The sequence below is a fragment of the Heliangelus exortis genome, chromosome 2 (genome assembly GCF_036169615.1).
Source record: "Heliangelus exortis chromosome 2, bHelExo1.hap1, whole genome shotgun sequence".
NCBI classification, from domain to species: Eukaryota; Metazoa; Chordata; class Aves; order Apodiformes; family Trochilidae; genus Heliangelus; species Heliangelus exortis.
Genome location: NC_092423.1, coordinates 96,687,896 through 96,702,431, shown reverse-complemented (window position 1 = coordinate 96,702,431; position 14,536 = coordinate 96,687,896). Strand labels below are relative to the sequence as shown.

The window sequence follows — 14,536 nt, the reverse complement described above, 5'->3', positions numbered from 1 at the left end:
CAGAGCCCCGCCACCGGCACGGCCGCTTCTCTCTGCTGTTTATTCTATGAAAGTACCTGGTTTGTTTATTCCTTCCTTTATTCATTCATTCATTTATTTATTTCATCTTCTCTTCCCCCCTCACACACACACACACACACACACCGAATTTACAGAGGTCTCGAGTAGAAGGGACAGCAGCGCTGGAGAGGTGGTGGGCAATAGGGGCGAGGGGTTTTAAGTCCCCTGAGTAGGTCGGTGGCAACTCCGCGCTCTGCCGCGGGAGAGCCCCGCCGCGCTCCGCAGCACCGTGACCTGGAAAGAGGACCCCCCAGCCTACCCTCTGCCCCAGGCCCCTCAGCTTCCCCACCGCCTTCCAGGCGAACGGGCCGGAGGAGAAGGTGTGGGTTTTGCAAGTGGAAGCAAGACAAACTGAGGAGACTGAAAGGGCAAAACTGTAAAACAGGCACCCCGCGAGTTCGGATTAGTTTTGCGACTTTGCCTTCACGCCTCGGGAGCGCAGTTGATCGCGGCTTCTAGGACAAGCTGGGGGATGGGGGAGAAATTAAAAACAAATTCTTAAACTCTCTCCTTACGCTCCACGTTTCAAATGCAAATCGGGAGATAGATTGGCTCCCGCCCCACCCCCTAGCCCGGCTCCTGATTTTTATCCAAAGGACTCCATCTGTACATCCTGTCAAGGAGGAGGAGGAGGAGGAGGAGAGGAGGGGGGGGGGGGGGGGCGTAGGGAGAGGAGGTGGGGGGGAGTGGGGCCGGTCAGGCTGCTCGCTCCCTGGATCCCTTTTCAATAGCCACCGCTGGGTCTTCGGGAGGTACAAAGTCCCGGTGCTTCCTCCGAGCGCCCTCGGACGGAGCTGGCAGCCGGCTCCGGCCGCCGAGTGGTGATATCCCCTGCCCAGAGCAGCATCTCCACCTCCTCTGCTTTCTTCCCTCCCTCCCCGCTCTTTCCCTCCCTCCTCTTCCTCCTCCTCCCGCAACCACGATCCGCACCCAGTCGGAGCTGAGCTTGGCACCGGCACCCACTTCTCCCACCGTGTGCCCAGCGCCTGGCCGCGCTGTGTGCCGTGCCACTGCCGTGCCGAGGAGGAGGAGCGGAGCGGCGGCGGCGCTCCTGCCTCCGCGGGTGCGGGCAAGTGCGCGGGCGAGCGCGCAGCCCCCATGCCAGGCGGGCGGGCGCCCTCAGCCCGGCCCCCACCCGGGAGCATCCCGCCAGCACTTCGCCGCGGAGGCACCGCCCGCCCTTGGGATTAAAATACTCACTGCGCTGGGCAGCCGAGGGAGAGGGGCAGCAGGTAAGTGCCGGTTGCACCTGTGTCTTTCCGTGCTTCCCTCTCCCCCTCCCTGTGTAGGTTAGAAGGAGATCAGAGTAGTTGCAGGGAGGGGCTGCGTGCGGTTCGTCGCCCCCCGCCCGCCTTGCCCCTCAGCTGCCCGCCTTGGGCAGCGGGGCTTTGGCTCTGCGGAGTCGAGAGGGCGGCGTGGCCTCGGGTAAGTTTCGTGTTGCCCCCTGCTCGGGGGGCGTCGGGGAAGGAGCCGGCGGGGCGGCCCGGGCAGCGAGCGGCTGCGGTCGGCAGGGCAGTGCGGCTGGGAGCGGCGGCGGGAGCAGCGGTACCAGATGTGAGCAGGGAATCGGTGGGACTTAGGAGCACTAATGATGTACGCGAGTGCGCACTTTCTGAAAAATAAGAGAACAATAGCACCTTTCTGACTCTTTGGAGAAGTGTCTCAAGCAAGCGGGGAGGTGGGGTGGGGGAAGGGAGGACCAGAGACTTCTGCAAAATAGAGGCAGCACTTAAGCCTGACTATTTCAGTCCTTTCTGCTAGACCAAAGCAGCTGTCTTACTTGATCTCGGAGTCCAGCACTGATGCTACAGAGTAAAAGATCACCGAGGCCAGGAAATTTCCTGAGTTATTTCCCAGATATTTCCTCTTTTTATGTCAAGGATGTTCTAGAGTTTGCAAGTGCTGAAATGATGGGAGCTTATTTATTTGATTAGTATTCAGCTGGTAAGGCTAGCTCTGCAGTACTTGGCTGTTTGGTACTGACCCTCCCCCCTCTGCCCTGTCCCCCCATCTACCCACTTATCCACACACCGGCAGGTACTGCTTTCCTATAAAAGGATGTGTGCACTAGTAGCAAGTGGCTTGTGATCTGGATCCTCAGAATTCTGGTTTCTAAATGGAGGGGGGGAAAAAAAATCCCTTGAGATAAGATTTAGCCTTTGTACTCATTCTTTCAAAAGGTGAAGTAGTTCAGGTCAGCCAGGATTCTGCAAATGATAGCTTTGCCTGCAAATTGGGGGATTTAGGGAGGGATGGGAGACAGACACTAGTGAGACACTCTGATTCTGGGAGCTGAAATGTTGATACTTTAATCTTTTCTCATTGCAAGGATGAAATCTTGTGTTCTGATAGATAACTTCTCAAGTCAAAACAGAGACTTGAAAGGGCAGCATATACTTTATAGTCTCTCTAACAAGACATACCGCCTTGCCATTTTTCAGCTAAAACTTAGGTTATTGTACAGCTTTGCAGAAAATAAATCACTTTTCCAGGTCAAATAAGTAAATGCACAAAGAAGCCAAATTCTTAAGAATGCCAGTGTCAGGAACAGTCTCTCCTTGGCGTAGATATGTGACTTTGCTTTTCTGCCCTCCTTACATTAACTAATTGCTTCTCTGTTATATTATTTGAAGTTTGGGGAGAATTGCTCCTACTGAAAGCTAGATACTTCATCTGTTTCTGAAAAATGATAGGTCTACATAATATCAGGTGAAGAGCTATTCACATTAGCAATAGCATGAAAGTTGAATATGTAAATTAACTTTGGTCAGAATTTGGCTTTTGAAGGTACAACAGGTCAACATATAACAATCAGTTGGGAAATGATACTGGCTTGCTCTTAGCGATATTATAACAGTTCTAAAGATGCAAAAGTGAAGTAAGGATGTTTAGAAATAATGTGACTGTACCTCATCAGAGCTAGTGCATCATCTTTAAGGGGAAAAGGACCAAAAAAATACTAAAGAAATCCAAAAGAACTATCTAGGGACTAACTGTCACATCCTCTTTAAAGTCCTTGTACACACATTTCTAGCTCTCCAGCCTATAACTAATCCAGACACACTTCTTTTTTGGGGACATGATGAAAGGATAAGTAAGATTTAAAAAACAAATGCTATAAAATCCACAGCAACAGAAGAAAAGCAAAGGATCTAAAAGCTAACTGTGACAACTTCTCATTTTAAGTATGTGAAATATCTTGGGTTTGCAGAATTAATATAGATTAAAAAACAGTATTAGGAAAATGTCAAAGGTAATAATCTGTGCTACCACTGCATGTTAGAAGTGTGTGACCGTTAATGTGAATAAAAATACAAATGTCAGTAATGTAAAGTATTTTCTTGCAAAAGCCATTAAAGATTGCAGTTTTAATCAGAGGGCATTTCATCCTTATAACAAGAGACTTTACTGTAATTAAAGGCTGATGTAGGTCATTAGAACTGTGTTAAGAGTCAGATGACAGCCTCACAACTCTCTTAATTCTACTTTTATTGATTTAATAGCAAAGCACTCTAGATTATTTACTATTGATTTAATAACAAACATTTTTATCTTTCCACATAGAAGGGTAATTTTAAAGCATTTGTATAATTGCAGATTGTCTGGCATTATCTGATGAGAAAAATTGATATTGAATCCATGTAGCTTTTAGCCTTTTTCGTGTATAACTGTGTGCGTGTGCAGGTTGTGTTCATATTTGTCTATGTTCAGCAGTCAGAGACTTGACTGAAAATTGTTATTAATGCAAAACCTTAGGTTGTTCTACTCTAAGTCTTAGTTTGATACAAACCTGGCTAAGCCTTTTCTCAAAAGTATTCAACTCACAAATTGACTCCAGTAAGCAGTGAAAATAGAAAACATTTTAAACTTCAGTTGGTTTCCAGGTGAATATACTGCTTGAAAGTCAGATCTAGTGAATGGTTGTCTAGTAAGTTTCTATGTATGTTTTTTGCTGTAGGCTTCAATATCTGATGTGTTCAGCAGTTCTTAAATGAAGGCCTTTATTGAGCCATTCAGTCTCCTTTAGATTATCATGCACACTTTATTTTATTTTTTTTTTTAAAGTACGCTTCCATCCTACTACTGGATACTCTTTCCTTGTAGCAATAAAGATCACTAAATTCTAGCTGAGGAAGGATGCATAAAATAGATGATGGTTACTTCTCTTCTTCCTGTAAAATGAAGCTTATTTTTAAGAAGTAATACAGGAGTGCCTCCTCTGGGAATTCAGTGGTTCTGCAAGGAAGTCATCCCTTGGTATTTTGTGAAGTTCTCCAGCTTAAATGAGGCTGCAGAAATTGAGCTTGTGGAAATTTAAATACTTGACTTGATTGGTCATGGATATATAAATACTACTAGCTTTTCTTTTCAATAACTGATCAAATTAGCATAATCCTTTCCAGCTACTTAGATCTATAAAATGTACCATAGCAAGGTGAAAAACCAACAAAGCACTTTCATATGGAAAAAGTGATACTAAAGTAATACATTTCTTCTGTTATTTTGTCTTGGGGAAAAAAAGAAACCTACCAAAAACCAAAAAATTTGGCATTCTGGTTACCTACAATCTTACAGCCAGCTGCAGAGAGGTATGAAAGACCAAAAGATGTTGCCTGGCTTTATTTATGCATTTTTTGAAGCCATATCATTTACTGAAGTGTGGCTAGTTTTTTCTGTTGTCTCATCAGGTTTTTTCACCTGAGTCAGAGGGTATTGGAGCCCATTTAGCGTAACAGCACCATATGTTTGGAGCAGTGATAGTTTTTTCTTGATAACCAGATGCAGACTGCAGGATGTGCTCTACAGTTACAGATCTCCCATGTGAATATTTAGGCCAGTTAGCGGCAGGAGGTTGTGGTCTGTAGTTGTAATGTCATCTGGCACAGGGAGTTAATAGCTTTCCTCCTGTCACTGTACTGCCTTGACTGGCAGAGAGCTTCACTGCATGGAAGAATCCCCACCTCACTTGCTCCAAGGTACCCTCCTTGAAAGTGATAACCAGACATTGCAATATACACCATAATTAGACATGTTATCTTCTCTAAACCCTTTGTCTCGAGGATCACAGAGTTCCTGTGGCTGTGAAGGAGTCTCCTGTGATCTTTAGGTTGTGTGACATAGAGGAGCTGCAGGCTTAAAGAACCGAAAAACAAAAAAGGGAATTTTCTCTGCCACAGAAAGTGACACCCTTTCCAATGGGCAGTGTAAAACTGAATGTAGAAACAAAAATATTTTAGTGAGAGTAGTTCAGTTGTCAAGGGGCTCATCAGCTGATATCACTGTGTTTAAGGATCATGGTTCATGATCTAGTGGCAATAGTCAACTGAAGAATCGCATCAGCACCCAGGGTTTTACTTTATTGAATGACTTAAGTAGAGAAAAAAACAAACCAAAACAAAACCAAGAACCAATCAACAACAAAACCCCAAGCCTGGAATAGTTGTGTAGCATTGACCAAGCAAAAGCAAGGTGTTTGTGCTGCACTTTCAGAGACAGTGTGGCCCAGGTTTAAGCTGTAAATTTTGCGCTGGTATCAAAAAATGGAAGGAATCTGATGAGAGATTGATGGGGTGGATGAGGGGGAAGGAAAGCAGTAGAAGCAGAAAACTTTTCAGTTACCTCTTCAGTGGATGACTTGAGCTCTCAAATAGTAAGATTTCAAAATAGAGAAATGTTATCCAGTGTGGTGGAGTTTATTAATGGCAAATGTTTTGGATTTCCACTTCTTCCAGAAGAACTTTGCACATTGGAAAGACTTCAGGACAATATATGTTGAAGAAGAAAATTCCCTGTTGTGTTGAAGAGTTTAAAAGGGAAATTATGCACAGGTCAGAGACTGAGCTGGCACTGTGACACTGTATGAGTAGAAGTCTTCAGGAATTTGCACGTTGGCTGAAAGGTGGTACGATCTTAAGAGTCACCAGCAAAAGGCTTTACAAGGTTGGAGAAAACTCGGGGATGGGTAAAGAGGGCTTCCATGAAGATATCTAAGATACTACAGAGATATTTTGCTCATGTATACTGGTACACAGCAAAACTAGTCTTGATGCGTTGTTTTAGAAATCATGGAGAGAAGCAAAATATTCAGAGAGATTTTCAGTGGGTGTAAATTAGTCTTAATTGCTTGCAGTGAGGGGAACTATTCCTTAAAGCTGAGAATCTTATTCATGATTGGAATGTTTTCAGCAAATCAAGATTGCCCTTCAGAGACAGCACACAGTAGTGTCTTTTTGACACTAGCAGATTGTTACAGTGAACTAGAGTAGTAACATTTTTAAGATTAGCTGTGTTCACCAGAAAACTTCTGCTACTAGTCTGTGTTTAAATATAGTTCATTTTCTATACAGCAGATGGGAGAAAAAAAAAGTTTTATGGTATATATTGAATAAAGAGGTTGCTATCTTTTCAAATGTCAACCAGATATTTAAGAAAACAAACATGAAAGAATAGATATTTAGGGGATATTTTTGGGGGGTTCTTATAGTCATTCAGATAGGCAGCATTTTACTGTTCTGGCGAGATGTACTATGATATACTATGATGTACTAAGATGAACTATGTCCACAGTCCAGATCACATAACTTTTTGACTTTGAATAACTCTTTGAATTACAGCCATTTTTATATATATATCTTTGTATTTGTGATTGCCAGGACTTTATACCAAAAAAAATTAGGGACAATAAGCTTAGATGTGAAAGGTGAATGCCTAGTGCTTTAAATATACCAGCAGACAAATCAATTTTATTTTTAAAGCCTAAACTACTTTTTATGTAGGCAAAGCATGAAAGAAAACACATAATTGCATTTTGCCCCACAAACTACACGTACAAATATTTCTCAGTTCTGTGTACTCTGAGTCCTGTTTGTGCAGAAAGTGATAACATTTTGTAGAAGGGCATCTTTAAACACAAAATCCAAAATGGTTGCAGGTCAGTTTTGCCTTCACTTCACGCTCAAGCCTGTGAACGCAGATGACAGAGAAGGCACTGGAATCAGAGTGCTGCATTCCCTCTATTGCTGTCAGTGTTAGTCATATCCACTGCTGCAACTGCAACCCTGAATGCTGAAGTTAAGCCTTGACGAAGGAAAAAAACCCACACCAGCACCTTTTAGTTCTCAGTTTTTTGAATGTTGTGATGTTGCTTATGTGGACTTGTAAGACTTCATACTTACAGACTTCATGGAAGAGGTGTAGTTGAAGTGCTAGTTATGTTTGGACAGAAATATAATATTTTTGCAATGTTTTTATCAGAAAATCCATAAAGATGCGAATATCCATGTCAGTAAGAAAGGTAATGCAGTGCAATATGTTAAATAATTATTCCCCCCCAAAAAAGATTTTTAGACTACCACACATTTTTAACTTATGCTTTGGGAAGTATCACACTCAAAAGGCAATGTGCTGCAAGAACTATAAATAAAAACCTAAAAAAAAAATCAATAAAAAAAGGACTGTTAAAGAAATAGGAAGGCTTATCCTAAAGAAGGGGAGGAATGGAGGAGAGAGTGTTTCAGAGCAGAGAGTGCTGCCACACAGCTGAATAAAAATGATTGGAATCCTGGAGACAGTGTGGTGAAAATATTTGAGAATGAGTAAATGACAACAATGTTTTTTCCAGGAGGTGTGAGTATTCTGCTTTTCATCAGATTGTGCTGTCTAGCATATGGACTATTTTTCACTTGGTATTTTGGGTGCATTTTTCAGTTCTGGACTGTGGTGTGTGGCTGAGGACCATGGCACTCCATATGGTGGCTTTCATACTTTCCCACAGGTGTAAAAAGAAAGGATAAAAGAGAACACTGTTAGAGATAAAGGTTAGAGCAATTCGAGGTTTGAAATAGTCTGTTCAGAGCAAGAACAAGACATTTCAAACTGCTTAGTGGAAAGCCTCTAACATACTGTAAATGTTTTACTGACATTTCTTAAGAAAATCCATTCCATATTTTTATCTCTGTTAAATAGCTATCTGCTGCCACTTTGAAATAACCTGACAGTTTATCAATATCAGACGTCTTTAACCTGACATAACTTAGACACACAGAGGGAAATTAAAGGGTGACTAAACAGTCCGTTCTACAAACAAAGCTTATTTTATTTTGAACTGAGTGGTAGGAAGTGAACTCGTCCCTGAGAAAGCACAGCTACTTGCCTTAACACCATGGCAGCCCTCTGTGTAATTTCTATGTCATATGGCCATGATTTATCCAAAGGGCCAGATCAAAACTGAGCTGTGAGTACTTTGGATTAGTCATTTTAAAGTGTTCTCTAGTGGCAAGGGTCACACCTGTGTGTTAATCCTGCCACAAAAAGAACCTTGGTCCTTGTTGGAGAGATGTCTTTTATAACAGAGCGTCATGTTTTGAAAATTAAGGTCTTTAGGTAAGACATTGCCTATTCTCTTCATCTTGCCTGTAGGGAGACACTGGATTTTCACATATGGAAGCTTTCAAATTGCTGCTGCTTAGCTAACACGCTCAGTGGGTTTGTGGTTTATCCCACCAGTCTCTAAGTAAAGCCTTTCTGGTGCAGGGCGGTACCACAGAAGGGATTACTATAAAAAGGCTTTAAATACAGTCTGTAATCAGAGGAGCTTTTTATTTGTTTCATGTTTCTGCCCTCTAGGTACCTTTGCCAGCTTGATGCATAGGCATTCTGCATTTGGAAGAGCCTGACATACTGAAAACAGATAGCAGAGATCACATTTCATTCAGTTTTAATAGTAGTGGGTAGGGATATAGTGTTAATCTATCTAGAGCATTTAATATGTATGTGATTTAATGTCTAGTCTTTTTAGAATAATTAAATGTAGAAAGGATGAAATCTTCTTTCTTCCATGGCTTCCTAAGTAGCAGCAGATCACTCCAAATGAATGCCTTGTTATATGTTTTAACTTCATCCTCATTTTCACCTTTTTTTTGGCAGTTCTTAAATACTTCTTGTCTGTCACATTGCTCACTCAGACAAGGCCTATTTCAGAGAGAGCACTGCTTACCTGGGGTTAATGCAGGTGATTCCCTTGAAAAGCAAAGCTATGTTTGATCCTGACTGACAGAACTTGCACTTTTGAAAACATTGTACTAAGTTTATGTTTTTACTTGGTCAGAAGAAGCTCACAATTGTAAAAGACAGAAAAAAGACTTGATAAGTATTGAAAGCTGGAGCTTTTTAGTAATTTTTAAAATGGATTCTAACAGTTATTAAATCATTAAGATGTTGAAATAAAAACAGAGAAGATGCACAAAAAGATAAAATTATATGTATTAGTGGTGGAAAATCATTTGTTGTTAAATCAAGGTTTCAATGAAAACACAAAATTACATTATCATCTGATCTTTCTCAACATATTTGTGCATAAGTATGTAGACTAATCTAACGTGCTTCTTGACATACATGATACTTGCTTCCAGAATATATTAAAAATGAGTTGAGGAGACTCAAGGCTTTTTAGTGGGTCAGATTCAGATCAGAACAAATCATAGCATCTGGTGTAATGTGACTAAGAATCAATTAAGTTGTTCTGATCCATCTTATACTCTTAGTTTATTTTTAAATATCTTAGTTATATGGAAGAGAGTTAAGGTAGCATATTTCCTTGATGTTAATACAACTTTTTGCCTGTAGCTGGTTTGTAATTGTCACAGTAATGACAAGTAAAGTAGACTATAGCAGACAGAAAAGGAAAAATCAAACCAAATAAGTAAATAACTACACTTGTTTTGATTACTTAAAAAAGAAAAAAATCAGCAAAAAATGTTTTATTAAGAGAACAATCATGAGAAAATTATTGTATAGCTGTAAATACAGATGCATCAGCAGTAGTAATGCCACTCAAAGAATGCACTCTAAACATTCTGAGTCTTAATATGTAAACTCAACTGTGCCAATGATGAGGAAAGTACTAAGTAGAAATTTTTGATGCATGATGTAAAAGCTGCAAAGAATTTGTAATTTTTAAATGAAAAAAAGTTCTGACAACAGTTCTTGTCTTTTTCCTGTACAGGTACCTGTTATACCATTTCCTTGGTGAAGGCTGTTCAGCAGTAGTGACTTCTTCCAGTTGACCACAAATTCTCTCTGGAATCCCAGCTGCCACTCTGCTAGCACTACTGAGACAACTGGGATTGTACCCCAGCTCGTCAAGGTTTTTTCTTTCACGGGGAGAAAAAAAAAACAAACCAAAATGAAGTTGGGCAAAGTGGAGTTCTGCCATTTTCTGCAGATACTAGCTCTTTTTCTGTGTCTTTCTGGGATGAATCAAGCAGAGCTCTCAAGGTCCCGGTCAAAGCCTTACTTTCAATCAGGGAGGACGAGAACCAAACGCAGCTGGGTGTGGAATCAATTCTTTGTGCTGGAAGAATACATGGGTACAGACCCACTCTATGTAGGAAAGGTAGGGGATTTAAACAAACTTTGGAGAGTGCAGTTGCTTGCTTTTTGACTTGTTTATATGGTGCAACCTGAAAATGGTGATTTCATCAGCATGGGTGATTTAAGCCAGGATGGGACAAACTTTTGTAGTTTGAAATAGAAAAATGTTTCACACTTCAAAACAAAACCACATTATATTCCTGATGCCTGTTGCAATTAGGTTTAAGATCTCTACGTGTTAGCTATGCTTCTTTAAAGGAGTATAAATATGAAAATCCTTTGCCACCATCGATACAAAGTCATTATTTTATTACTAATATTAGGTGTATTTTTTTTAAATAGGAATAGAAGCATAATGGTGAATATTCTTTTATAAGAGCTGCCAGCTAGTCCCCGAAAATAGAAGTTCTATGTTATGTTGTTTACTTTGTATAGATTAACACTACTGAAGGCAAGAGAGAAAGAATCAGCCATTTGGAGGTGTGACAAGTAAAAAGGAGGGCATATCTGCGTTATTGCTTTGCTTTGACGTTGCCTGCCTGGCAGATTGGCACCTTGGGGGCTTTGCTGCCCTCCGTGCATTCTGCAGCCTTGTGGCTTTACCTTCCCTCTGATGGCACCCGGCCAGTGAAGAACAGTCCCTTGCATCAGGACATCCCATCAGGGCTCTTTTTACATGCCCGTTGCTGCACGTGTAGCATGCTGAGCACAGCTGTGAATCTGGGCCTTAGTTTGTTCACTGCCTTGTGCTGGTGGGTAATACACTTGCTTCAGCACTTAGGAAGGAAAAAAACCACACAAACCAAACCCCAAACAAAAAAAAAATGTCTCTAGTTTCTCTGTAGCATTTATGCGTGATCATCTTATTGAAGGAAAACCTCATTTTTTCTAGGTAATATCAATTTCAATTGAGTTTCTCATTACTGTGTAGCAAATGCAGAGAAAACAAGGGAGTGACAGCTTTTGGCAAAACAGCATGCTTACAGAAAAGAAGATGAAGTAATCTGAAATCTACCGCTTCAAATATATGAGTGCAATGAATTTCAGCTTACTTAATCCATCCTACTGAGACAAAAACCTCGATGTTTGTGTTAACACAGTTAAGCACTTAGGATTTAATCATGCCAGCTGAATAATCAAGTTAAATGGGGAGCTGCTTTCATTATTACAGCTATAGTTGTGTCTACATGCTTTTCTGATTTGGGGCTGTTACTTTGCATTATTGAACCCTTAAGAAAGATGTGCTAGAAAGAGAAATATCATCTTTTATTACAGCAATCCTGAAAGTTTTTCTTAAGCTTTAGGTTATGTAGCAGTTTTCAGTCTGATGCCAGGCAGCTGCTGCTTGGCTTTGTAAGTTTTGTATTTTAGGCAAATTCGTTTTCAGGTTGGAGCTTCTCTCATGCCTCTGGAAAATGTCATATTTGGCACTCTTGCCCAGTGATAAAAAGGGAAGTGTGGATTAATTAACATTTCTCTCCTGGAAAAGAAATGTCTTTAAATACTTAGCTGAAGACTTCTTTTCATCTGTAGCAATTCTCATATTCATTCAATTGCTAAATCATGGCCAAAGATGCTGTGGTAGCACTAGAGTGCATGGTATTTGCATGTATGTGGTTATTTTTATCTTGAGTCTGCTCTTTCCTGTCCTTTACAGGAGTCCTAGCACTCCTAAGCAGATACATTCTGAAAAGCAAACCTTTTTTTCTGAAACAGCCTGTGCCCAGCCTACTTTTGTATCAGTAGTATGAATTGTTGGCTCAAGAACTCACATTTGTACCAGCAATTCATTTTGTAGGAAAAGACGACAAAAAATTTGCACTTGCAAAAAGAAGCCCATTTTCCTGAAACAGAACCCTTGCTGAGCATCTTGTAAGATAAGTCATGCCCAGTTCCTAACCTTCTCACCAGAGAGGCTTTTTACTGTGTGGTTCCTAGGGTGCAATCATGACCGAAGCTGCATTCCCATGCAGGGGAGCAAAGAGGTGAAGCAGTGATTTTCTTTCTGTACGTTAGTATATTGTATGTAGCACCATTCTGAAGTGAGCAGCAGTCAATTTCCTCCCCATCTACTCCCCTTAAAAATATTGCTGTTCTTGTTTCAAACCCTTTGCAGCTAGATAGGGACTGAGAAGATGGAGATTTGGATAGGAAAGATGTTGGTTTGGATTTTTTTTGTTTGTTTGTTTGCTTGTTTCCCTCTTAGTGAGGCAGCTACAGCAAGAAAAGAGCTATCAGAGCTCTCTCATCAAGTGAAGTGGAAGCAGCAACCAGACTCTGCCTCACATTCTGCAGAGTGCTCTGCTCCTGGGGAGGTCAGTCCTGCACTGCCTTATGTACAGGATGCTTTGCAGGGTGCCAATCTAACTGCACATCCAGGAACAAGGAAGGTTCTTCCAGATTTTAAAGGGCTGTGAGATAAAAATGCTTCAGAAACACTCAGGCAAATGGAGCTTCAATAGGGAATATTTTTTCCTTGCCAGTATTCAATTTTACAACGCCCTAGGCAATGCTTATTTGGAAGGCAGCATTCAGAGAATGTTAGGGTTACATGGCAAATTGTTCAAGAGTCATGAAATAACAATGTTAATTCCATGTTCTGCATTAAATCTGTCCTCCTGGGTGTGTGCATTCTGACATTTTAATTACATGATCATTCAGGGTAAAAAAATATTCTTTTAAATAATATAACAGTGTTTCTATTCACTTAAGTAAGACGAGTCTTTCGCTTAAAATAATTTTTTAATATTTTCACCTTTGTTTTACAAGACCTCAGATCTGTAAATGAGATATATTGAAGCCTTCCTTCTTGAACCCTTGACATCCATTAATTTATATATTTTTGTTGTTGTTGTCTTTTTAAAAAAATATATATTTATTTTCTTAAGATGGCAATGGTCTGTTTCTCGTGTCACTCTGGAGAAACCTCTGCAGGAGTTATATTAGTTTTACACTAATAGGAGTCAGAGGTGACTGAGGTTTTGGGTTTTTTTGTCTGTTCTTTTGTTTCTTTTTTTTTTTAATGTAGATCTTTTCATAGCATGAATTTTAATCATCTTGGATTCAATCCTGAGTAATTCTGAGTGCCTCTTGGGAGGTGCTTAACATGTAATCAGATTGTGGACTGAGCCATATACAATTTCTTTCTGTCTGTCAGCACAGCATATGTTATGTTCACTCAAAGGTCTGAAGCATTTAACCATTTAGCCCACTTACCTGTTTGGATAGGCACTGTTATCTTCCAGACATGTTGTGTAGGTGATGAGGCAGTTAACTATGATGTTATATTAGCTAGAAGCATAGGTGGCTTCTGTTTCCTAGAAAATGTTTACTATTGCTTGGTAGTGTCTTTTGTGAAATGTCTGGCTCTGTAAATTCCAAATAAATTTCTTTAATGGAATCTCTTTGAGCATAAAAATAATAGTACAGATCAGGTTTAAATGATTCAGTGCATAAACACTTAAAATTGGGAAAAATGTCATGCTATTATATTGAATATTTGAAAAGCTTTATACAAGCTGTAATTAAAATATATATGGGCACATATTGGCAAAAAAGGGTGCAGTTAAAGCAGTACCTTAAAATTTTGACTTTTTTTTTTTTTTTTTTTTTTTTTTTTTTATCAGACATCCAGGGTGGGTTTTTTTTTTAGTTTTTGGTTCTTTGGTTGTGGGGTTGTTTTTTTTTTTTAGATTTCATTTTACTTGTTCTGCTTCAACAGTGTCAGTTTCCTCAGAAGTGTTATTATGATACAAAGTCTCAGTCAGCAATCCTGTCATTTTTCTTAAAAAAACCCCAAAAAACAAAACAATAAAAACTACCAAACCAAGCCAAAAATAAACCTGAATTGAAAAATTGAAATAAGGCTGTGAACTTCATGTAAGATGCTGATTGATGGCTGGCTTCACTGTTTCCTTTTGGAGCCAAACCAAAGCTCCTTTGCCAATGACTCTAAATTTAGGTATAGTTAAAGACAGAAACAGTTTCAAGCTCTTTGCTAAATTCAACCTCTTTTTTTTTTTCCCTGAAACCTCACTAGGATATAAACGACTGAAAAGAGAAGATAAAAAGACATATGCTTGATTAAACCTAAGCCCAAGAAGAC

General features: G+C 40.2%; 1 protein-coding gene across 1 annotated transcript in view; it reads left to right on the top strand.

The window, feature by feature from the left end:
• The first annotated feature begins 991 nt into the window (after positions 1-991).
• LOC139793035 (cadherin-7) overlaps positions 992-14,536 on the top strand; it is a 77,987-nt gene continuing 64,442 nt past the window's right edge. Inside the window, exons 1-2 of the mRNA XM_071737082.1 lie at positions 992-1,292; positions 10,064-10,453. Coding sequence (XP_071593183.1) covers positions 10,244-10,453 — 210 coding nt within the window. The 5' untranslated portion in view covers positions 992-1,292; positions 10,064-10,243. The remainder of the gene's footprint in view (positions 1,293-10,063; positions 10,454-14,536) is intronic.